General features: G+C 39.4%; 3 protein-coding genes and 1 long non-coding RNA gene across 5 annotated transcripts in view; 3 read left to right on the top strand and 1 right to left on the bottom strand.

Annotated features, from left to right (window-relative positions):
• The window catches only part of LOC135472484 (mucin-2-like), an 8656-nt gene extending 4636 nt beyond the window's left edge, over window positions 1–4020 (bottom strand). The window contains exons 1-4 of one of the 2 annotated variants that reach the window (XM_064752016.1): window positions 3668–4020; window positions 2368–2712; window positions 1269–1376; window positions 262–606 (exon numbers count right to left, since the gene is read on the bottom strand). In XM_064752016.1, coding sequence (XP_064608086.1) covers window positions 262–606; window positions 1269–1376; window positions 2368–2712; window positions 3668–3731 — 862 coding nt within the window. In that variant the 5' untranslated portion in view covers window positions 3732–4020. The remainder of the gene's footprint in view (window positions 1–261; window positions 607–1268; window positions 1377–2367; window positions 2713–3667) is intronic. The other variant, XM_064752009.1, reaches the window with a different exon arrangement.
• An 8465-nt stretch (window positions 4021–12485) lies between these two features.
• On the top strand, window positions 12486–13422 carry LOC135467627 (uncharacterized). Its single transcript, XR_010444166.1, has 3 exons — window positions 12486–12686; window positions 12982–13065; window positions 13247–13422. It is a non-coding gene; the product is annotated as an uncharacterized LOC135467627 (long non-coding RNA).
• A 1742-nt stretch (window positions 13423–15164) lies between these two features.
• LOC135462116 (uncharacterized) lies at window positions 15165–16999 on the top strand. The gene is made up of 5 exons (XM_064739476.1): window positions 15165–15399; window positions 15670–15907; window positions 16113–16178; window positions 16472–16555; window positions 16770–16999. The coding sequence occupies exons 1-5, from the start codon at window positions 15211–15213 to the stop codon at window positions 16874–16876; spliced, it is 684 nt and encodes a 227-aa protein (XP_064595546.1). The 5' UTR covers window positions 15165–15210; the 3' UTR covers window positions 16877–16999.
• Window positions 17000–20381: 3382 nt separating this feature from the next.
• The window catches only part of LOC135470274 (exportin-4-like), a 35083-nt gene continuing 32920 nt past the window's right edge, over window positions 20382–22544 (top strand). Inside the window, exons 1-2 of the mRNA XM_064749116.1 lie at window positions 20382–20512; window positions 22348–22453. Coding sequence (XP_064605186.1) covers window positions 20465–20512; window positions 22348–22453 — 154 coding nt within the window. The 5' untranslated portion in view covers window positions 20382–20464. The remainder of the gene's footprint in view (window positions 20513–22347; window positions 22454–22544) is intronic.

The raw sequence follows: 22544 nt of genomic DNA, 5'->3' as shown, positions 1-22544 counted from the left end.
CGGTTGAAAATGTTGTTCAAAATATTTTATTTTTCTGTACACCTTATAGTGATCATTAAGTCTTCATTAATTTAGTTCTTACAAAAAAGATCATTTATTAACCTCATTTTGTGGAGAAAGACATCCCCTTCTACGTACGAGGGAGCCATTTCTTATTGTTTATCAAGGATTCATCCGAAATCCCAAAAGAACAGCACAAGGACCTCTGTATATTACTACGGTCAGCTCAGACGTTGTATAAAGACACGTCCGTGTACTTACCACTAGAACTGCACCTGTAACTAATTGATCGGACACTGCTCTGTATATTGAAGCCTCTAGGACACGGGGTTATGATGACTTTTGAAGACGGCGACTGCACCCTGCATTGGTTACGTCCATCACAGATATTTTGTAAGCCTGGAGAACTGATGACCTCACTGCATTCGTTAGGGTCATGGCGACAACATTCTGGGAGTGCGGGAGTAAAATATTGTACAGGTTGACATCCTTGCTTGGTGTAGACTCTGACCTCGGTGATGCAAATCTGAGAGCCGGCCTCGCACTTCAAGACGTTGTAAGTTTGGTTGAGGCTTGACGACCCGTGACAGGCGTCACTAATTTTGCCTGCATGTGTACAGAGCATTGGAGAAAATATTACAAAATACACAAATATATACGTGTTCTTGTTGTTTTGATTACATCAAGAGTAAACGATGTCAAAGGTAAAGCTGTCCGCGTCGGGAGACAGGAATTCAGGAGACTTGGAATGTAAAATGGCAGCCTTGGAAATTCTCCACGAGGCGAATAAGGCCGATCACATCATGTTGTGTCCACAACCATACCTGTTCCACAGACCTCTGAATGAAGCATAGTAGCTTGACGAATTGACTTACGCATCTGGCGTTCTCCTATCGTTCCATATTGCTTTAAACAGTCTAACGTAACCTTTACTCTGGAAATGTCCAAAGGGCGTGTACCCTTAGCCGTATGGCTAGAATTAGCCATTCACATAATGTCCAGCCTGCCTTGCCTTATACCAATTATACAATTACATTACGAGCAAAGAGGAAAACTTTGGCAGATTTTACTTCGAGAAATGGAGACATTCTGCTTCATGTAGTACAGAAAATGAGTTAACATATAGATTCACCTTCCCTTGGGCCCTGAACAGTTTCCTTCCAATATAATGCTGGCCGCCATAGTATAAGTGAGATATTCTTGTGTACAACGTGAAACACTAATGAAATGAATAAATGCATAGATTTACCATGAAGCAGTGGTCTTACCAGCAGGTTTGTTCTCGGGGCTCTCTTTCGGTGGCACAATCGTTGTTGAACTCCCATTTGGTGATCTTGTTGTTGTTGTAGTGTTTGAATCAGTTTCTGAACACGATCCTAAATTAAATGTTCAAACAACGTTAAAGCAGCTGATCGTCATAACCAAATACATTTAGAATTTTAAGGGGAGTGCAGTGCAAGCAGACAAGGAAAACACTTTAAACTGTCGTGAAGAAACACATAAATTTTTTGGTTTTCCGAATTTTCGATCCGAGTAAAATTCTTTGAAAACATCAGATTCCACGGTAGTCTGTGTGGACACAGAGGGTATCAGTGACGTCACAGTCATACCGTTTTTAACAAAAATTTATTTCAACGTCCATTTTATGAAATACATCCATAGCCTTATATGCCTATCTACATTTATTTCGAATGCACTAGCAATCTGTGTGTGTTAAATGGTCAAAACCTAACGCGACGTCATTGGCCTTATGCAATACGGTCAGTGAAATGTCCTTGAGGGCTGCGTAGAACACCAATCAAATAAATCCAATAAGTCAATACGGTCAGAATAACCCATCCTGTATAGTGTTTCAAATACATTTTCGGTGCCTTCGTGGCTAAGTTGGTTAACGCGCTGGCGCAGGGTAATGACCCAGGACCCTCTCACCAATGCGGTCACTGTGAGTTCAAGTCCATGGGAGGTCCATCAAGTCCATCGTACGTGTGAAGGTCCTTCAGCAACCTGCGGATGGTCGTGGGTTTTCCCCGGGCTTTGCCCGGTTTCCTCCCACCACAATGCTGTCGTATAGGTGAAATATTCTTGAGTACGGCGTAAAACACAAATCAAATAAAAAAACAGCTAAAAACAATCATCGAACTATTTTCTTGGATAGTGTCTAATGATATTTAACACCCCATTAACCAAGTTAATCCTTATTTCATTCTTACAAATTTTATCCTTCTGGGCACAAGGAGCCCTTCCTTATTTTGTATCGAGGATCATCCCCCAGTCCTGATCAGAATAACCCAGGAGACCTCTAGGGTACGCGGTGTTTTGTACTGATATCAGATCAGACCTTATATTAACACGGGTGCGTGTACTTACCACTAGAACTGCACCTGTAAGTAACTGATCGGACACTACTCTGTATATTGAAGCCTCTAGGACACGGGGTTATGATGACTTTTGAAGACGGCGACTGCACCCTGCATTGGTTACGTCCATCACAGATATTTTGTAAGCCTGGAGAACTGATGACCTCACTGCATTCGTTAGGGTCATGGCGACAACATTCTGGAGGTGCGGGAGTAAAATATTGTACAGGTTGACAGCCTTGCTTGGTGTAGACTCTGACCTCGGTGATACAAATCTGAGTGCCGGCCTCGCACTTCAAGACGTTGTAAGTTTGGTTGAGGTTTGACGACCCGTGACAGGCGTCACTGACTTTACCTGCATTTGGGAACATAAATGGGGAATAAATGACACTATACATAAATAAACGTGTTCATTTCTCTTTGAGAGTATAACAATTTCAAATCCAAAATTGTCCACATGGAAGTCTTGGAATTTAAAATAGTTACGGTACCTTGGAATTATACCATAGCATAAGGATAGGTCGAATGCAAATTTCTTCTGACCACGAACAAAGCAGTTTAACAGATCTGTCAAACAGTATCGCAGCTCGGAGATTTGACGATTTGACGATATGTCGATTTGACGATATGTCGATTGTCGATTTGACGATTTGTCGATTTGACGATATGTCGATATGATGATTGTGCCCGAAAATCAGGTGTTCGAAATTGCAGGCAGACGATTGTGTTTTTACTTGATGAATTCTCTCACCTAATCAAAGTCTTAAGAGTTTCCACACTGATCCATTTTTGGAAACATTTTAAAAGCCGTTTAATTTTCAGTATACTTCCCATGTTTGTAAATCACCACAAAGTAGACCAAGTTCTTAAGATGACAGAAAAAATGAAATTAATTAACCTTTTAAACAAATTTAAATTGATACACCCGTCAAATAAAGGGATGTATAAATAATGTAAAATAAATTAGAAACCATTTACATACTTTTTCTTTTGTTTCTCTTTTGTGTTAGCTTATGCCTTCCTGGGATGAATGGATGGATGTGTTGAGAATAACAGGTGTTTGAATTTGAAGTTACATTAAGCAAATTTCTCTGGTGTGGGGCCAGCACATTAGCTCAGCCCGGTTCCTCCCACGATAACGCTGACAGACGTCGTATAAGTGAAATATTCTTGATTTCACGTCGTAAAGGATTTGTGAAAGTAAGAAATAAATAATACAATACAGACGGGAAGAGCAGAGAATTTAAAGATGATGGGAAATCTAAGCTTACTCGTAGTTTGTCCTTAATACAAAATGGTTAACCGCTTACCTTGTGTTAGAGCACAATGTGCCGATAGCAGACAGGCGACCAGCAGACATCTGTAGAATTCCATCGTAAAACTGTAGGAAAACTGTAACTTGTTAAGATTTTAAGGCCACCTTTCTCGCCATCTTGACTGAAGTAGGCTATAGTTAAAGCGTCATGCGTCATTTAGTCGTAAACGTGCATTTGTATAGCTATATACAGGCCTATATTCGTACGCTATCAACCGAAACACCGCAACTCTTATCCGGGTTTTTAGTTACTTTAGCACAGTACTGAACTGAATGTATGACGGAGGGTACGTTTATGGAAAAACAGGACATGGAAAACAGGACATGACTTGGCGATGGGTATTCTAAGACCACTTTACAAAGAGTTACAGTTTACATTCAAATGTAACAGATCTTTACTTCTTTTAATATTTAGCATATAGATAAAACATTTCTCCTGGACGGAATTTTCCATTTATCAAAATATTGTCTGAAGGCAGAGCTATTCCTAAGTGTATTTAAATTTTAATTGTTCTGTCAATGTGATGCTGTTGCGCAGCTTAGATTGATCGACTGATGCCAAGTTCAAGACGTTTACATTCCGGCGTTGAGATCAGCGTGAAAGGAACTGGAGTGACGGGACTAAAATACCTTTGCCAGGTATACATGCCTAACAATCATCCTTAAAGCCTCAGACAAAACAGCGAGAACTAGATTTGAACACACAATCTCAATGGTCAAGGGCTTAAACGCAAAGAAGGCACCGAAAAGAAGTATATCAGACAAAAGACAATTAAACACTGTCCTGTGCAGAGATCATTTTTTTAGTAACAGTTTTCCAATCGAATAAAATGATTTCAAAACAATGATTCTGCAGGATGATTGTGTCAATTGTGTCACACAAGAGTCAGTAGTGTCACACAAGAGTCAGTAGTGTCACATAAGAGTCAGTAGTGTTACACAAAAGCCAGTGGTGTCACATAGGAGTCAGTGGTGTAACACGAGAGTTAGTGTTGTTACACAGAAGTCAGTGGAGTTTCATAGTGGTCAACTGTGTTACACAGCAGTCCGTAGTGTTTCATATGAGTCAGTAATGTTACATAGGTGTCAGTAGTGTCACTCAAGGGTCAGTGGTGTTATTCACTAGTCAGTGGTGTCACATAGGAGTTTGGTAGAGCGTCCGCTTCGGGGGCGGTAGATGCAGGGTCAATCCTGGGTCGGGTCACACCTAAAACCTTAAAAGAGGAATTGTAGCTTCCTCGCCTGACGTTCAGCATTAAGGGGATAGTGGAACGACAGGGCGACCCATATCAGTATTTTGTCTCGGTTGGGGCCGCTTACTTGCTTCGGTAAGTCGTCGCTTTGAAGCAGCGCCAGATAAAAGAGCGACGGAAATCCGTGCTGCAACAAGGAGGCACATTACATGCATTCTAAGGACTCCTTTGTCGTCACATGACTGAAAAATTGTTAAGTCGACCTTAAACCCCAAGAACTCACTCACTCACATAGGAGGTAGCAGTATTACACAGAAATCAGTGGTATTTCACACAGGAGTCAGTAATGCCACTCTAGGTCAGTGGTGTCACTCAGTAGTCAGTGGTGTGACACAGTAGTCAGTAATGTAATACAGAAGTTAGCTGTGTCACACAAGAGTCACTGGTATCACACAGGAGTCACTGGTATCACGCAGGAGTCACTGGTATCACACAGGAGTCACTGGTATCACACAGGAGTCAGTGATGTTTCAGATGAGTCTGTTGTGTCACACATGAGTCTGATTTCGCTGTCAGTGGCGTTTCATAGAAGTTATGTTTGTATCACACAGGAGTCAGTAGTATTTCAGAGGAGTCAGTAGTCTTTGATAGGAGTCAGCAGTGTCATACAGAAGTCATTAATGTCACATAGGAGTCAGTGGTGAACCAGTTTCTACACATAAAATTCAAATTTTTCTGTCACCTTAAGGGATTAACCTTAACATTAAACCAATCTGGGATCCGACTGGACATAGGGCAGTAAGCGAACTACGTACAAAGACTTTGTCTCCAATAGACAAATTGTTCATATCGTCAACAGTGAATGTTTGTGGAGATTGTCGAAAGGAAAGGTCATTTCTTTTAGCGACACTCCCAACACTCATGCGGAGGAAATATTTCAGTTATTAATTCCCGAGTGTCTATTCGCAACGACGACAATAGAAACTTTGCCTGAATGTGAAACTTTTTTTACACATGAGATCCTGAATGCTTTGGACGAATTTGTTCTGAATGGATTTGTTATGCGTTTTGTGATATTAATGTAAACAATGTATACGTAAGTCAAGCAATCCGCCCAAGATCCTCCTTTAGCGGTGTGTCTACGAACTGAATGGCTGCATGCACCACTGATCATGGTTTGTATTGACGTCAGCCGTTTTTCCGTCGGGTTTTTGCAATATCTCTGCTTACTCTTATCGGTAAAAGCCTTGACAAAGCCGTATACATTTTTCGTGAGTATGTTAAAAGTACCCTGATATGCCGGTTCAAACCCGACCTTTGGCAGGGAATTTGGGGATTGCTCAACTCTCAAACACTGGTTGTTTGGCAATGCTGACAATGTCAAAGTGATGAGGACACCAGTGTGCGCATGTTGTTAAACGTTCGTTAATCAAATTTCTTCAACTAATATTGCCATTGAATAAATGAGAAATTCTTGAATATGGCGTTAGTGAGTGAATGCGTGCTTGGGGTTTAACGTCGTGCTTAACAATTTTTTAGTCATATGACGACGAAGGAATCCTTAGAGTGATTGTAATGTGCCTCCTTGCTGCAGGACGGATTTCCACCGCTCTTTTATCTTGTGCTGCTTTATTGAGGACTTACCGAAGGCAAGTAAGCTGCCCCGCCCGAGCCATTATATAGATACGGGTAAATCAGTCGTTGCACTCTCCCCTCATTGCTGAACGCCAAGCGAGGAAGTTACAACTTCCTCTTTTAAAGTCTTAGGTGTATCCCGACCCAGGATTGACCCTGGATCTACCGCCTCCCAAAGTGTTCATTTCTCTTTGAGAGTATAACAATTTCAAATCCAAAATTGTCCACATGGAAATCTTGGAATTTAAAATAGTTACGGTACCTTGGAATTATACCATAGCATAAGGATAGGTCTATGGTAATGTGCATCCTTGCTGCAGGACGGATTTCCACCGCTCTTTTATCTTGTGCTGCTTTATTGAGGACTTACCGAAGGCAAGTAAGCTGCCCCGCCCGAGCCATTAAATAGATACGGGTAAATCAGTCGTTGCACTCTCCCCTAAATGCTGAACGCCAAGCGAGGAAGTTACAACTTCCTCTTTTAAAGTCTTAGGTGTATCCCGACCCAGGATTGACCCTGGATCTACCGCCTCCCAAAGTGGACGCTCTACCAACAATATGACGTTAAGCCAAATAAATAAATTATATCAGCACGGTTTGTCCACGTGCATAGATTGTGACAGATTTACTTGCTTACCCGTGTATAGATGCACTAGCGAAAGCATGCATTTGATCGCGAGGAACAAATGGATTCCATACCGTTGGACTTACGGAAGGCTTTCAATTTGATTTTCCGGTGCCCCTCTACGGTCATTTATATAGCAGGGTGCTCTTCATAATTTTCGTGAATAATACATCACATCATATTAAACATTCCAACATGCTTTGTCTATGGTGAAGACACAAATTTATTTCCATACATAGCTTCATCTCCTGATTTTTCCGTCTCATGCAGATGAGGATTTTAACTGTCTAGTAGCATTCTTTTTGATTTATTCTTACATTTGAATTTTGTTCTAGTCTAGAATTTTCCACTTATAAGGTGGCGGTCAATTTTTAGTTAGCTTATAATCATGGACAACGTCGCGTCGTGTTATACACTGTGTCATATTTTGATATTCCCACTGTGACGTCACAAAACTGAGGTCATAAGTCACGCGCTAAGCGATGACACTTTGTTCGAAAAGGTCACGTTGACGTCATAGACAACAACGTCAGAGACCAACTGTTGTGGTTTTCATCCTACAACCGATTGTACGGCTTGATCGGCTTTTTCTTTCGATTTTATCGGCTTAGGAAGGTTTTTTCCAAGTGTATTCTTGATTTAGTTTAAACCGTATAGGAGGGGACAACGATGCTGTTCAGTATCGTCTCGGTCTCAGCCGTTTGTTTGGCTCTGGCTATCAATGGCTGGGTCCCACCAGACCCTCACACTTCAGCCGTCACATCCACAGGACTTGTGACATTTGGACAGCGTTGGCATCAGGAGGACGGGTAAGAACGTTACTTCACTTGATAGTTTAACTGTTACATCACACACAGAGCTGCAAGTGTAAATAGTAGATCGCTTTACTCGCACACTGTGCTGAAATTAAAATGTTATAGTTCAAATTCCAGATCTTTAGGACTTAAGTTTAATTAGAGAATCTTTTAGTTAGAACAGGGCTTGCATACATGTAGATCGAAACTGTATTTGCTTTTCATAATAACATGCCATGTTACAGACACGTCACGGCCTTGTCCACAGGCAGTATTGTGAAATGGTTGGGTTACTTTCTCTCTCCACTCGATGTTGTGACTGAACAAAATTTTGAGGACATTTGCTCATGTCGGCCTACACAGGAGTCTGACGGAAACTCTCTATGGCTAGAATACAGGACCCCACGGGTGACTGACTTGGACCCCGGGGTCATATGGGTTACTATTGACCAGCTGAAAGAAGACATAACTGACGTAAGCTTATACTCCTTAACATTTCTATAAATGTTACCGAGTATGTGAACCATAACATGTTGATTTTAGTACTTTCGTTAATTGTTTTGTATTTGTACTTTAGATTAGGATTGTTCTGTAATAATCAATAATGTTTTCCTATAAATTAATACTAATAGATATAATAGACCATATATATATATACTCTGATAGATTTGTAACAATTAAATGTGTCGTAAAAAGACTGTTGGAGGCAGGCTATCCATAAAAGGATACAAAATTGTCAATTACAGGGCTTTGACTTCGCCTTCGGCAATCTTATAAGTGTCATCAAACCGGCAGACAGTATTGGTGATGACCGAGAAAATGCCGGCAATTTCCTCGTGGCCACCTGGAGGACGACTGATACCTTGCCCTCCATCCACAAGCGGGACACGACGATCAGAGAAACTCTTCACAGACCACACTTCTTTTTCTATCTGGGCTCATGGATCCCAATACTTCCTTTGTTTGTCATGGTTGTTCTCAGAGGTTAGTGTTGATTGCTGCTGTCCGTTAACTTTATTGGAAATGTCCAAAACATTCGATGTGAACACACAAGACAGAGACAACAAAAGTATTAAATCCTCATTGCCTTTAGTCTGGAACTTGACCAAAATAACTGTTTACCATTTCGGTGTGTATAACGTACAAATCTAGCCAGTGTGATTTTGGACTTAATCCTCAAATATTTATCTTTCTAGGCAAGACGAAAAGGGTGAACACTCATTACGTCTACAGTATTAAGGATGTACAGAAGGCTTTGGCCAGTAAGTTCCTATTTCTGATTTCTAACGATGCATCAGTAGTTTTTTTATATAGACTTCATTTGTTTTTGCTTTTTTTCTTTCCTGTACAGGTTGCATTTATGAGACAAACTTTAATACTCCTTACATTTGTGATAAATACCACTTGTAAATCGTTATCTGGTTGTTTCTGCTGTTTGTGCTGAATATGTTCATTCGGATTCAAGCTCGGTTGTGTTAATTAGAACTTCGTTGTTTAAGTGGATTGTAATTTGTTAAAATTTACAAGTAACTTAAAAATCTTCGTGTATTTGATTGCAGAAGGAAGACGTCGATTTGGCCACAGGAAAAAGACTTCCACACAACTGCTGAAGCCTAAACAGGAAAACAAGAACTTAGCAGAAGGTAAAGCCAAAGGTTTCCTGCTTTTGTGTTAACCATTTAGGCTGGAATTCCTGTTATGTATGAAAAACAAAACACAACAATATGTGACAGAAATAGTAATGTCCCAATTAACTTGGTTAATAATCATTTGCATATCATACACAAATTGTATTAGACATCGGTTACAAGTCATGTGTTACAGGAGAGTTTGTTATAACATTATGTATGACTTGTGTTTCAGGGAACTCACAGCCTCAACCAGCCTTTGGACATGGAGACTTCAATCAGACTTTCAAAATCATCAACGGCAAATTAGTCGTTCAGAAACTCAGGCGTGACCTGGATCAGCCATAACCTCTCCACGCTTTGATACAACTGATATCTAAAGTGACCGTTTAGTGGTAATTTCTGTAACCTTTGAACACCTTTCTATTCTCTAAAATCGCTAAAACAAATTACCTGAAACAGAATGGTACCAGTCTAACATGCCATGTACACCATTTTAAGTGGAATAAATGGAATTTAAAATTACTATTTTTATTTTTTAATTTGTTTATTTATTTATTCCTTTGGCATAGTATGCTTGTTTTACAATAGATTATTTTACTTGTATGCCACGATTGTGAGATTTTGGAGTGGAGGAAACGTATGAGATTTATGAGTGGAGGAAACGTATGAGATTTATTAGTAGATGAAAGCGCGTGTATAGTGTGAAGGATATTACTGCAGCGTGGCAGATTTACGTGACAAATTAGGGAAAAATGGATTAGAATATATTCAACATCAAGGTCAATGTCACTCTGGAGAACCTTTCCGACGTCTTGTAGGATGCGCTTTAGTTGATATATCATCATGCACGGGTGATCCTTGAAGCCAGAATACATTTATGGAAGACCTGTAACATATTTTGTACTTAATTATTATTGTTAATAATTGTTATTAGAGATAACGTTAATACAGTACATCGGACGTTTGAAGGTCTGTCAGCAACCTGCAAGTGGTTGTGGGTTTCCCCCGCGCTCTGCCCGGTTTCCTCTCACCATAATGCTGGCCGCCGTCGTATAAGTGAAATATTCAAACCAGTGAAATAAATAAAAAAATCAATACATACAGTACGTTAATAGGACTCTTCATGTATATTACTGTCCAAGTAGGGACGGGAAGGTAGGGGACATACTCTGTTTTTGCAAAGACTCAGCTCATCCAGAGAACAGAATGCGTTGAAGTTGAGGCAACATGTTTTGTCTATGGTGAAGACACAAATGTATTTCCATAAATAGCTTCATCCTCTCATTGTTCCATCTCAGATGGCGAATTAAACTGTGTCTAATGGTGTTCTTTTAGATTTATTCTTACATTTGAATTTTGTTCTAATCTAGAATTTTTCACTTATAACATGGAAGTTAAAGTTTTTAGTTAGCTTATAATTATGGGCAACGTCGCGTTAGAGTTCAGTCATATACTAGTCTAATGTAATGGTGGCACGTTGGGTAGTTCACGTACACGAAAGTATGACTTTCCAACTTACGTTATACACTGTGTCATATTTTGACATTCCCACTGTGACGTCACAAAATTGAGGTCATAAGTCACGCGTTAAGCGATGACACTTTGTTCGAAAAGGTCACGTTGACGTCACAAACGACAACGTCAGAGACCAACTGTTGTGGTTTTCATCCTACAACCGATTGTACGGCTTGATCGGCTTTTTCTTTCGATTTGTCAGCTTAGGAAGGATTTTGCAAGTTTACCCTTGACTTAGTTTTGAACGTACAGGAGGGGACAACGATGCTGTTCAGTATCGTCTCGGTCTCAGCCGTTTGTTTGGCTCTGGCTATCAATGGCTGGGTCCCACCAGACCCTCACACTTCAGTCGTCACATCCACAGGACTTGTGACATTTGGACAGCTTTGGCATCAGGAGGACGGGTAAGAACATTACATCACTTGATAGTTTACTGTTAAATCACACACAGAGCCGCACGTGTAAACAGTAGATGGCTTTACTCATAGACTGTGCTGAAATTAAAATGTTATAGTTCAAATTCTAGATCTTTAGGACTTAAGTTAAATTAGAGAATCCTTTACTTTGTATGCGAATGTATTTGCTTTTCATAATGTCATGTTACAGACACGTCACGGCCTTGTCCACAAGTAGTATTGTGAAATGGATGGGTTACTTTTTCTCTCCACTCGATGTTGGGACTGAACAAAACTTTGATGACATTTGCTCATGTCGGCCTACACAGGATTCTGACGGAAACTCTCTATGGCTAGAATACAGGACCCCACGGGTGACTGACTTGGACCCCGGGGTCATATGGGTTACTATTGACCAGCTGACCGAAGACATAACTGACGTAAGCTTATACTCCTTAACATTTCCAAAAATGTTACCACGTAAGTGAACCATAACATGTTGATTTTAGTACTTTCGTTAATTGTTTTGTATTTGTTCTTTAGATTGGGATTGTTCTGTAATAATCAATAATTTTTTCCTATAAATTAATACTAATAGATATTAGAGACCATATATATATACTCTGATAGATTTGTAAGAATTAAATGTGTCGTATAAACACTTTTGGAGGTAGGCTATCCATAAAAGGATACAAAATTGTCAATTACAGGGCTTTGACTTCGCCTTCGGCAATCTTATAAGTGTCATCAAACCGGCAGACAGTATTGGTGATGACCGAGAAAATGCCGGCAATTTCCTCGTGGCCACCTGGCTGACGACTGATACCTTGCCCTCCATCCACATCCGGGACATGACGATCAGAGAAATTCTTCACAGACCACACTTCTTTTTCTATCTGGGCTCATGGATCCCAATACTTCCTTTGTTTGTCATGGTTGTCCTCAGGGGTTAGTGTTGATTGCTGCTGTCCGTTAACTTTATTGGAAATGTCCAAAACATTCGATGTGAACAAACAAGACAGAGACAACAAAAGTGTTAAATCCTCATTGCCTTTAGTCTGGAACCTGATTGAAATAACTGTTTACCATTTCGGTGTGTATAACGTGCAAATCTAGCCAGTGTGATTTTGGACTTAATCCTCAAATATTTATCTTTCTAGGCAAGACGAAAAGGGTGAACACTCATTACGTCTACAGTATTAAGGATGTACAGAAGGCTCTGGCCAGTAAGTTCCTATTTCTGATTTCTAACGATGCATCAATAGTTTTTTTTATATAGACTTCATTTGTCTTTGCTTTTTTCTTTCCTGTACAGGTTGCATTTATGAGAAAACTCTAATACTCCATACATTTGTGATTAATACCACTTGTAAATCGTTATCTGTTGTTTCTGCTGTTTGTGCTGAATATGTTCATTCGGATTCAAGCTCGGTTGTGTTAATTAGAACTTCGTTGTTTAAGTGGATTGTAATTTGTTAAAGTTTACAAGTACCTTAAAAATCTTCGTGTATTTGATTGCAGAAGGAAGACGTCGATTTGGCCACAGGAAAAAGACTTCCACACAACTGCTGAAACCTAAACAGGAAAACAAGAACTTAGCAGAAGGTAAAGCCAAAGGTTTCCTGCTTTATGAAAAACAAAACGCAACAATATGTGACAGAAATAGTAATGTCCCAATTAACTTGGTTAATAATCATTTGCATATCAAACACAAATTGTATTACACATCTGAAGTCATGTGTTACAGGAGAGCTTGTTATAACATTATGTATGACTTGTGTTTCAGGGAACTCACAGCCTCAACCAGCCTTTGGACATGGAGACTTCAATCAGACATTCAAAATCATCAACGGCAAATTAGTCGTTGAGAAACTCAGGCGTGACCTGGATTAGCCATAACCTCTCCACGCTTTGATATTACTGATATCTAAAATGACCGTTTAGTGGTAATTTCTGTAATCTTTGAACACATTTCTATTCTCTTAAATTTAACAGCATTTTTACAAAATCGCTAAAAACAAATTACCTGAAACAGAATGGTACCAGTCTAATATACGATGTACACCATTTTAAGTAGAATAAATGGAATTTAAAATTACCTTTTTTATTTATTTTTTTTGTTTATTTATTTATTCCTTTGGTATATTATGCATGTTGTACAATAGATTATTTTACTTGTATGCCACGATTGTGAGATTTAGGAGTGGAGGAAACGTATGAGATTTATGAGTGGAGGAAATGTATGAGATTTATTAGTAGATGAAAGCGCATGTATAGTGTGAAGGATATTACTGCAGCGTGGCAGATTTACGTGACAAATTAGGGAAAAATGTATTAGAATATATTCAACATCAAAGTCAAAGTCACTCTGGAGAACCTTTTCGACGTCTTGTAGGATGGGCTTTAGTTGATACATAATCATGCAGTGGTGATCCTTTAAGCCAGAATATATTTATGGAAGACCTGTAACATATTTTGTAGTTAATTATAATATGGTTACACATATGCTAACATGCTATTAGAGATAACGTTAATACAGTACATCCTCCCTGCGCAGGTCTGTCAGCAACCTGCAAGTGGTTGTGGGTTTCCCCCGCGCTCTGCCCGGTTTCCTCTCACCATAATGCTGGCCGCCGTCGTATAAGTGAAATATTCAAACCAATCAAGTATATAAAAACATCAATACATACAGTACGTCAATAGGACTCTTCATGTATATTACTGTCCAAGTACGGACGGGAAGGTAGGGGACATACTCTGTTTTCGTAAGGACTGAGTTCATTAAGAGAACAGCATGCGTTGACGTTGAGGCAACATGTTTTGTCTATGGTGAAGACACAAATGTATTTCCATAAATAGCTTCATCCCCTCATTGTTCCATCTCAGATGGGGAATTAAACTGTGTCTAATGGTGTTCTTTTAGATTTATTCTTACATTTGAATTTTGTCCTCATCTAGAATTTTTCACTTATAACATGGAGGTTACATTTTTAGTTAGCTTATAATCATGGACAACACCGCGTTAGAGTTCAGTCAGACACTAGTCTAATGTAATGCTGGCACGTTGTGTAGTTCACGTACACGAAAGTGTGACTTTCCAACTCAAGTTATACACTGTGTCATATTTTGACATTCCCACTGTGACGTCACCAAATAAGGGGCATAAGTCACGCGTTAAGCGATGACACTTTGTTCGAAAAGGTCACTTTGACGTCACAAACGACAACGTCAGAGACCAACTGTTGTGGTTTTCATCCTACAACCGATCGTACGGCTTGATCGGCTTTTTCGTTCGATTTATCAGCTGAGGAAGGTTTTTTGCAAGTTTATTCTTGACTTAGTTTTGACCGTACAGGAGGGGATCACGATGCTGTTCAGTATCGTCTCGGTCTCAGCCGTTTGTTTGGCTCTGGCTATCAATGGCTGGGTCCCACCAGACCCTCACACTTCAGCCGTCACATCCACAGGACTTGTGACATTTGGACAGCTTTGGCATCAGGAGGACGGGTAAGAACGTTACATCACTTGATAGTTTACTGTTAAATCACACACAGAGCCGCACGTGTAAACAGTAGATCGCTTTACTCGTACACTGTGCTGAAATAAAAATGTTAATAGTTCAAATTCTAGATCTTTACGACTTAATTTAAATTAGAGAATCCTTTACTTTGTACGTGAATATATTTGCTTTTCATAATGTCATGTTACACACACGTCACGGCCTTGTCCACAAGCAGTATTGTGAAATGGATGGGTTACTTTTTCTCTCCACTCGATGTTGGGACTGAACAAAACTTTGATGACATTTGCTCATGTCGGCCTACACAGGAGTCTGATGGAAACTCTCTATGGCTAGAATACAAGACCCCACGGGTGACTGACTTGGACCCCAGGGTCATATGGGTTACTATTGACCAGCTGACCGAAGACATAACTTACGTAAGCTTATACTGCTTAACATTTCCATAAATATTACCACGTAAGTGAACCATAACATGTTGATTTTAGTACTTTCCTTAATTGTTTTGTATTTGTACTTTAGATTGGGATTGTTCTGTAATAATCAATAATGTTTTCCTATAAATTAATACTAATAGAAATTAGAGACCATATATATATACTCTGATAGATTTGTAACAATTAAATGTGTCGTAAAAAGACTGTTGGAGGTAGGCTATCCATAAAAGGATACAAAATTGTCAATTACAGGGCTTTGACTTCGCCTTCGGCAATCTTATAAGTGTCATCAAACCGGCAGACAGTATTGCTGATGACCTAGAAAATGCCGGCAATTTCCTCGTGGCCACCTGGCGGACGACTGATACCTTGCCCTCCATCCACATCCGGGACATGACGATCAGAGAAATTCTTCACAGACCACACTTCTTTTTCTATCTGGGCTCATGGATCCCAATACTTCCTTTGTTTGTCATGGTTGTTCTCAGGGGTTAGTGTTGATTGCTGCTGTCCGTTAACTTTATTGGAAATGTCCAAAATATTCGATGTGAACACACAAGACAGAGACAACAAAAGTGTTAAATCCTCATTGTCTGGAACTTGACTGAAATAACTGTTTACCATTTCGGTGTGTATAACGTGCAAATCTAGCCAGTGTGATTTTGGACTTAATCCTCAAATATTTATCTTTCTAGGCAAGAAGAAAAGGGTGAACACTCATTACGTCTACAGTATTAAGGATGTACAGAAGGCTTTGGCCAGTAAGTTCCTATTTCTGATTTCTAACGATGCATCAATAGTTATTTTGTATAGACTTTATTTGTCTGCTTTTTTCTTTCCTGTGCAGGTTGCATTGATGAGAAAAACTCTAATACTCCTTACATTTGTGATTAATACCACTTGTAAATCGTTATCTGTTGTTTCTGCTGTTTGTGCTGAATATGTTCATTCGGATTCAAGGTTGGTTGTGTTAATTAGAACTTCGTTGTTTAAGTGGATTGTAATTTGTTAAAGTTTACAAGTAACTTAAAAATCTTCGTGTATTTGATTGCAGAAGGAAGACGTCGATTTGGCCACAGGAAAAAGAATTCCACACAACGGCTGAAACCTAAACAGGAAAACAAGAACTTAGCAGAAGGTAAAGCCAAAGGTTTCCTGCTTTTGTGTTAACCATTTAGGCTGGAATTCCTGTTATGTATGAAAAACAAAACTCAACAAGATCTGACAGAAATAGTAATGTCCCAATTTAACTTGGTTAATAATCATTTGCATATCAAACACAAATTGTATTACACATCTGAAGTCATGTGTGACAGGAGAGCTTGTAACATTATGTATGACTTGTGTTTCAGGGAACTCACAGCCTCATCCAGCCTTTGGACATGGAGACTTCAGTCAGACATTCAAAGTCATCAACGGAAAATTAGTCGTTGAGAAACTCAGGCGTGACCTGGATTAGCCATAACCTCTCCACGCTTTGATACAGCTGATATCTAAAATGACTGTTTAGTGGTAATTTCTGTAAGCCTTGAACACATTTCTATTCTCTTAAATTTAACAGTATTTTCACAAAATCAACAAAATCGCTAAAACAGAAGAAACAGCTAAAACATTACCGGAAACACAATGGTACCAGTCTCATATGCGATGTACACCATTTTAAGTAGAATAAATGGAATTTAAAATTAACTTTTTTATTGATCGATTTGTTTATTTATTTATTCCTTTGGCATATTATACATGTCGTACAATAGATTATTTTACTTGTATGCCACGATTGTGAGATTAAGGAGTGGAGGAAACGCATGAGATTTATGAGTGGACGAAACCTATAACGTTTATTAGTAGACGAAACCACATGTATAGTGTCAATGAAATTACTGCAGCGCGGCAGATTTACGTGACAAATTAGCGAAAGTTGGATCAGAATATGTTCAACATCAAGGTCAATGTCACTCTGGATAACCTTTCCGACGTCTTCTAGGATGGGCCTTAGTTGATACATCATCATGCACGGGTGATCCTTTAAGCCAGAATACATTTATGGAAGACCTGTATGGTTACAATTGCGCTAACATGCTATTAGAGATAACGTTAATAGAGTACATCGTACGTGGGACGGTCTGGCAGCAACCTGCGGATGATTGTGGGTTTCCCCCGCGCTTCGAAGGGTTTCCTCTCACCATTATGCTGGCCGCCATCGTATAAGTGAAATATTTCTGAGTACGGCGTAAAACACCAATCAAATAAGTAAATAAATAAATACATACATACAGTACGTTAATAGGACCATTCTTGTATATTTCTGTCCAAGTACGGACGGGAAGGTTGGGAATATACTCTGTTTTCGGAAGGACTGAGTTCATCCAGAGTACAGAATGCGTTGAAGTTGCGTGAGTTGTTGTGATATTAAGCTCCTCTACAAGAAACCTGTTACCGGTGGCAATAATAGGGGCTTGTTTGCAGGAACAATAATATCTTTGAGAGGCATAACAATAATGTATTTTCTCTGAAGGTCGTCAAATACCTTTTACATGCCTGGAAGGATCTTCTTTGGCTGTCACAAAGGCTGGAATGTTGTTACGGTGGAAAAACACAACCTTTTTCTTTACTAGCCAAAGCCAAGTGTCATGGACTGAAGTTCCTGCCTTCTCCCATTTAGAGCATTTCTTTCAAAAGTATTTATGTGCCGAAAGGGCAATTTTACTTTTAGCACTTCGTAGATCATCATTATTTATAATACTAAGGTCAATAGTTAAGGCATGTTTATACGGATGATATAAATAAACTCTGACGATTCACAGTCACAGCTGTATTTACCAGAAGTGTAATCAGACACTTAAGTAGGAATTAAATGAGTGGAGGGTCTCGTATTTTCAAATAATCTGACGCAACATTGCAAATCCCTGTATCATTTAAAATTCTTTCTTTTGAATAAATCAAAGTACTTTAATAATACGAACTGTCTATGTTTTCCAAATCCAATGCAAAAGCCCCGGCGGAGAAAAGCTCCGCTTACAAAAACCTCGGCGGACAAAAACCCCGCGTCTTAATTAACCGACAAAACATATCCGACAGTCTAACAAACATGGGGGGGGGGGGGGGGGGGTTCTGTTGACTTGCAAACATGCAATAAAATCTGAAAAGTCACTTCAGGGAGAATGTTTTAAGTTTTCTCAAACAAGAAAACAACTTATGTCATTTACCATATAATATAATAATACTGATCAAGGGGCTTATGTCCGCCGGGGGTTTTGTCACCCCCGCCCCTACACACACACACATGATGAGTTGCCTGAGCTGTTTCGATGGACATTAACAGATCACACGGGAAGGTACAGAAAATGTTGAAGAGAACGTCGCTTCTGTAACAACTCTACCCAGTTTTTTTTTAAGAGAAAGTGAATGTAAGATTGTGGTAATAGAGTTAAACAGCTATTAGCTGTTTCAAACAAACCTACCAGGCAGCTGACTTTACTGACATGTTGGTGTGAATCAACATCTTAATTCCTCCTACCATGGCTAGAGCGTCCGCTTCGGGAACGCTAGATCCAGGGTCAATCCCGGGTCGAGTGACACCTAAGAGGAAGTTGTAACTTCATCGCTTGGGGTTCAACATGAAGGGGATAGTGCAACGACTGGTTGACCCGTATCAGTATAATGGCTCGGGCGGGGGCGTCTTACTTGCCTTGGTGAGGCGTCTCAGTGAGGCAGTACTAGATAAAAGAGTGGTGGAAATCCGTCCTGCAACAAGGAGGCACATTACATACACCCTAAGGATTCCTTCGTCGTCATATGACTGAAAAATTGTTAAGTACGACGTTGAACTCCAAACACTCACTCAATCATTCACTCCTACCATAGCTGCATTGACTTCTTTGGTGGTATTTGAACAGTTGTGTTTTGTTAGAATCGTGTGATTAACTGACTTGTCATTCTTCATAAAATTGTCATTTAAGCCATACAGACAATTTTAACCAAACTCCAGCATGCAAAATATTTCCCGATTACGGATATTTCATTCGATATTGGAATCAGTATGCTTTGAAGAGGCATAAATCATGTCTGTCATTTGAATACTGAAATGGCCTCAGCCATGGTCGGAGGTAGAAAAATGTTTGCCTATTAGCCGGGGAGGTGGTTGGTGGAGGGTGGGTATGATTTCATAGGTACAAGAACGTACATGGTAAGAAATGATAAATGACATTTAACTCGGAAAATACTTTATTCAATTTTACTAAAATAGTGTGCAAACATATAAATATCAAATATCTCAGTAATGTGAGGAACCCTTTCTTTTTATAGATCCGGTTTTTCCCAACACCAACTCCCCCCCCCCAAAATCAAAACAAAAAAACAACAAACAAACAAACAAAAACAAAACAAAACAAAAAATGGGGGAGGTACCGTAGGCCAACAGTGTAGAAGTCTTCAGGACGTGAAACAAGTATGCACCTAGAGACCAACTTTAACTTAGATAGCCTTGTGGTGAGAAAAGTGTGTTTCAAGTGCACCTTATTTTCTTTTTCTGAATGCTCGTGTAGATGTGGTCAGCTATGGTGAAGCCTTGGCTTTGTCTGTTTGAGACATAACATGTTTACACCTAATTAACATAAAACAGCACTACGGTGTATGATTATGATGATTATCGCCTTATGGTCTATGAAACCATGAAGTTAAAATGTTCCACCTCCATGATGAAACCATCGCTGCTATATGGCTGTAATATTGCCAATGTTGGGTTAAGCCACTGGCTTAATCATTCGTTCATTCGATATGAAACCAAGTATAGGACTGTAGAAAACCGTACAGAAATAAAAGAAAAATAATGAGAAAGGGATTGAAGGCATTTTCTGATGGAGTATTTTTTTTGTTTGTTTTATGTCGTTCCTTTTCTCCTTATTTGATCAGTACTTTAATTACTCGTGGAGTTGTCTACCTTGGTCAACTCTTTTGAATGGAAGATCGGTATAGAGCGTCATTAGGCGAAATTTAGCTATTTGAAAAGAGTGATTTTTTATTTATTTATAGTTATGCGGAAGTCACAATGAGTGTTTCTCTGCAAGAACTTGAGCACGCTGCTCAAGTCGTGTTGGTAAGTTTGAAAATGCCACACGCCTAAGCACTGTTAACCATCAGCCGAAAATGTGTCAGTTAGCAAGTGCCTCTTGGTTTTATTGAGGTGCCATTTGTCGTGGGCTCACGTTTAACTTCGGTTTGACGTTGCAAGCTCGATAATGTTATTGAAGTGAAGGGCCGGGTAGGAAAGGTGTAAATAAACGGGTGCTATCATTGGGTAGATCGAGACTGCGCACAAGGGGAACAGTTGTGGTACTTCATTCGTCTGCGGCGGTAGCCCGAAGTTTCTGACAATGCAACCTCCCTGTAGCCCAAGCAAAGCTGAACGTTACTACCGTAATATAGACTTCCACGAGGACAGCTTCACAAAAACAAAGCAGCTTGAACCCTACCTTATTTTTGATATCCATTGATTCCCTGAGTCGAACAAACTGTCAGAGCTGGCATTACAAAAACAAAGCAGCCTGAACCCTACCTTATTTTTGATATCCATTGATTCCCTGAGTCGAACAAACTGTAAACCTGTCAGAGCTGGCATCAGTAAACCATCTTTCAATAGTAATCCAGCCGTTTAAACTTTTGAATCGGACAACTCAAATCAGTGTCTGTCATGTTTGGAATTCAACTTCGGGCAGGGTGATGGGCCACGAAAATTTTGTTTGCACCCAACATTCTCTTTCAGACTTGCATGCTCTGTAGTTAGAGATTGTTGGTTGGGATAAAATTTTCGCGTTATTTTATTATTTCAGTGGTGTTTTATGCAGCTGTCAAAAATAGTTCACTTCTACAACAGTGGTCAGGTTTTTAAACCGACCACCATTGAGTAAGAGAATGATTTTTGAGCACCAGAGTATTGCATTAAGCAACAGTCAAATAAAATGAAATAAAGGAAAGGAAAATAAAATTAAAGCTGTTATCCAACAGCGTTGCCGGGGTCCATACCACTAGTGTTTTACCCTACCTAATGGTAGCCTGGTGTCTATACAGTTCATGACAGTGGGGAAAAAGCACAGAAACAAAATGGAAAGGAATGTGTTGAATTTGAACCCTAGACTGCCAGGCATCATTTAAAATTGGCCAAGTACTGAAGACTAGCATAGAGATTAGGCGGCTTTGATCTTCATTGTTGCAGAGCTGATGCCGGTTCCCACGGTAAACTGCAGTCAATTGTTTCATGCAGTCTAGCACGAAGCTCCTGTGTTATTTACATGGATGGTTTTGTAAAATTTTTAGTGCTTTTTTTTAGTCATAACATGAAAACAACACATAGTACAGAAATAATTCTTGCAGAATTATATTTGTGATGTCACACCAGATAGTGTGCTTGTTTTATGATTTCAGGCAGTTTTGTGACCTGCTTGTGAGCCAATTTCATTGGTCAGTTTTGACCTTATTTGCATACAAAACTAAAAGTTTTTTACAATATGTATTGGGCAATCCACCTAAAAACCGCAAGCGAAAAGTTCATCTGAATAGGTTTAGCCGTTTTGGAGAAGAAGATCTTTTTAGCTTATCAATAAATTCAAAATGGCTGCTAAATCAGGTAACTGGTAAAACAGCACAAAACGTTAAAATTTGCTTTTTATTGTTTCCTTATTCAGACTCCAGTTTTTGGTTTTTCTACCGTTTATAGTTTTTGAGATATTGCAGTTTTACGAGTTGACTAAGAAGAATAATAATAATCTGAACGATTTCAAGAGGTGTCCCTCTAGGAACTAGCATGGTCTCCTAAAAATGGCTAATCTTGGTACCGCCTCTGTAGCAGTATACAGTATCTTAGAACTGCATAGCATTCCAATGAGGCAGCACTATGTATATATATGAATATATAATATTCCATGTTATTTTCAGGCCCCTCCAAATATTGTGACATCGGATCAAAGACATACTGCAGAAGCTGTTATTCTCACATTCAGAAAATCTAAACTCCCTTATGATACCTGTAAACATATCTTGGGTAAGTTTTCATGTTTGCATTGTTTAGGATGTTGTATTTTAGAGCCCCTTTATGTCCAAATCTACATCTTGTCAAACCATACAGGCTCTAT

This window comes from Liolophura sinensis, chromosome 1, assembly GCF_032854445.1.
Source record: "Liolophura sinensis isolate JHLJ2023 chromosome 1, CUHK_Ljap_v2, whole genome shotgun sequence".
Lineage (NCBI taxonomy): Eukaryota > Metazoa > Mollusca > Polyplacophora > Chitonida > Chitonidae > Liolophura > Liolophura sinensis.
Note: the sequence above shows the minus strand (reverse complement) of the source record. Positions and strands in the feature narration are given on the sequence as shown.

Excerpts from the sequence above, each read along its gene's own strand:
- LOC135462116 (XM_064739476.1), top strand. The coding sequence starts at position 15,211 with ATGGGTTACTTTTTCTCTCCACTCGATGTTGGGACTGAACAAAACTTT. Across the intron at positions 16,179-16,471 it reads TGTACAGAAGGCTTTGGCCA|AAGGAAGACGTCGATTTGGC; the intron begins GTAAGTTCCTAT and ends ATTTGATTGCAG. Across the intron at positions 16,556-16,769 it reads AAACAAGAACTTAGCAGAAG|GGAACTCACAGCCTCATCCA; the intron begins GTAAAGCCAAAG and ends CTTGTGTTTCAG.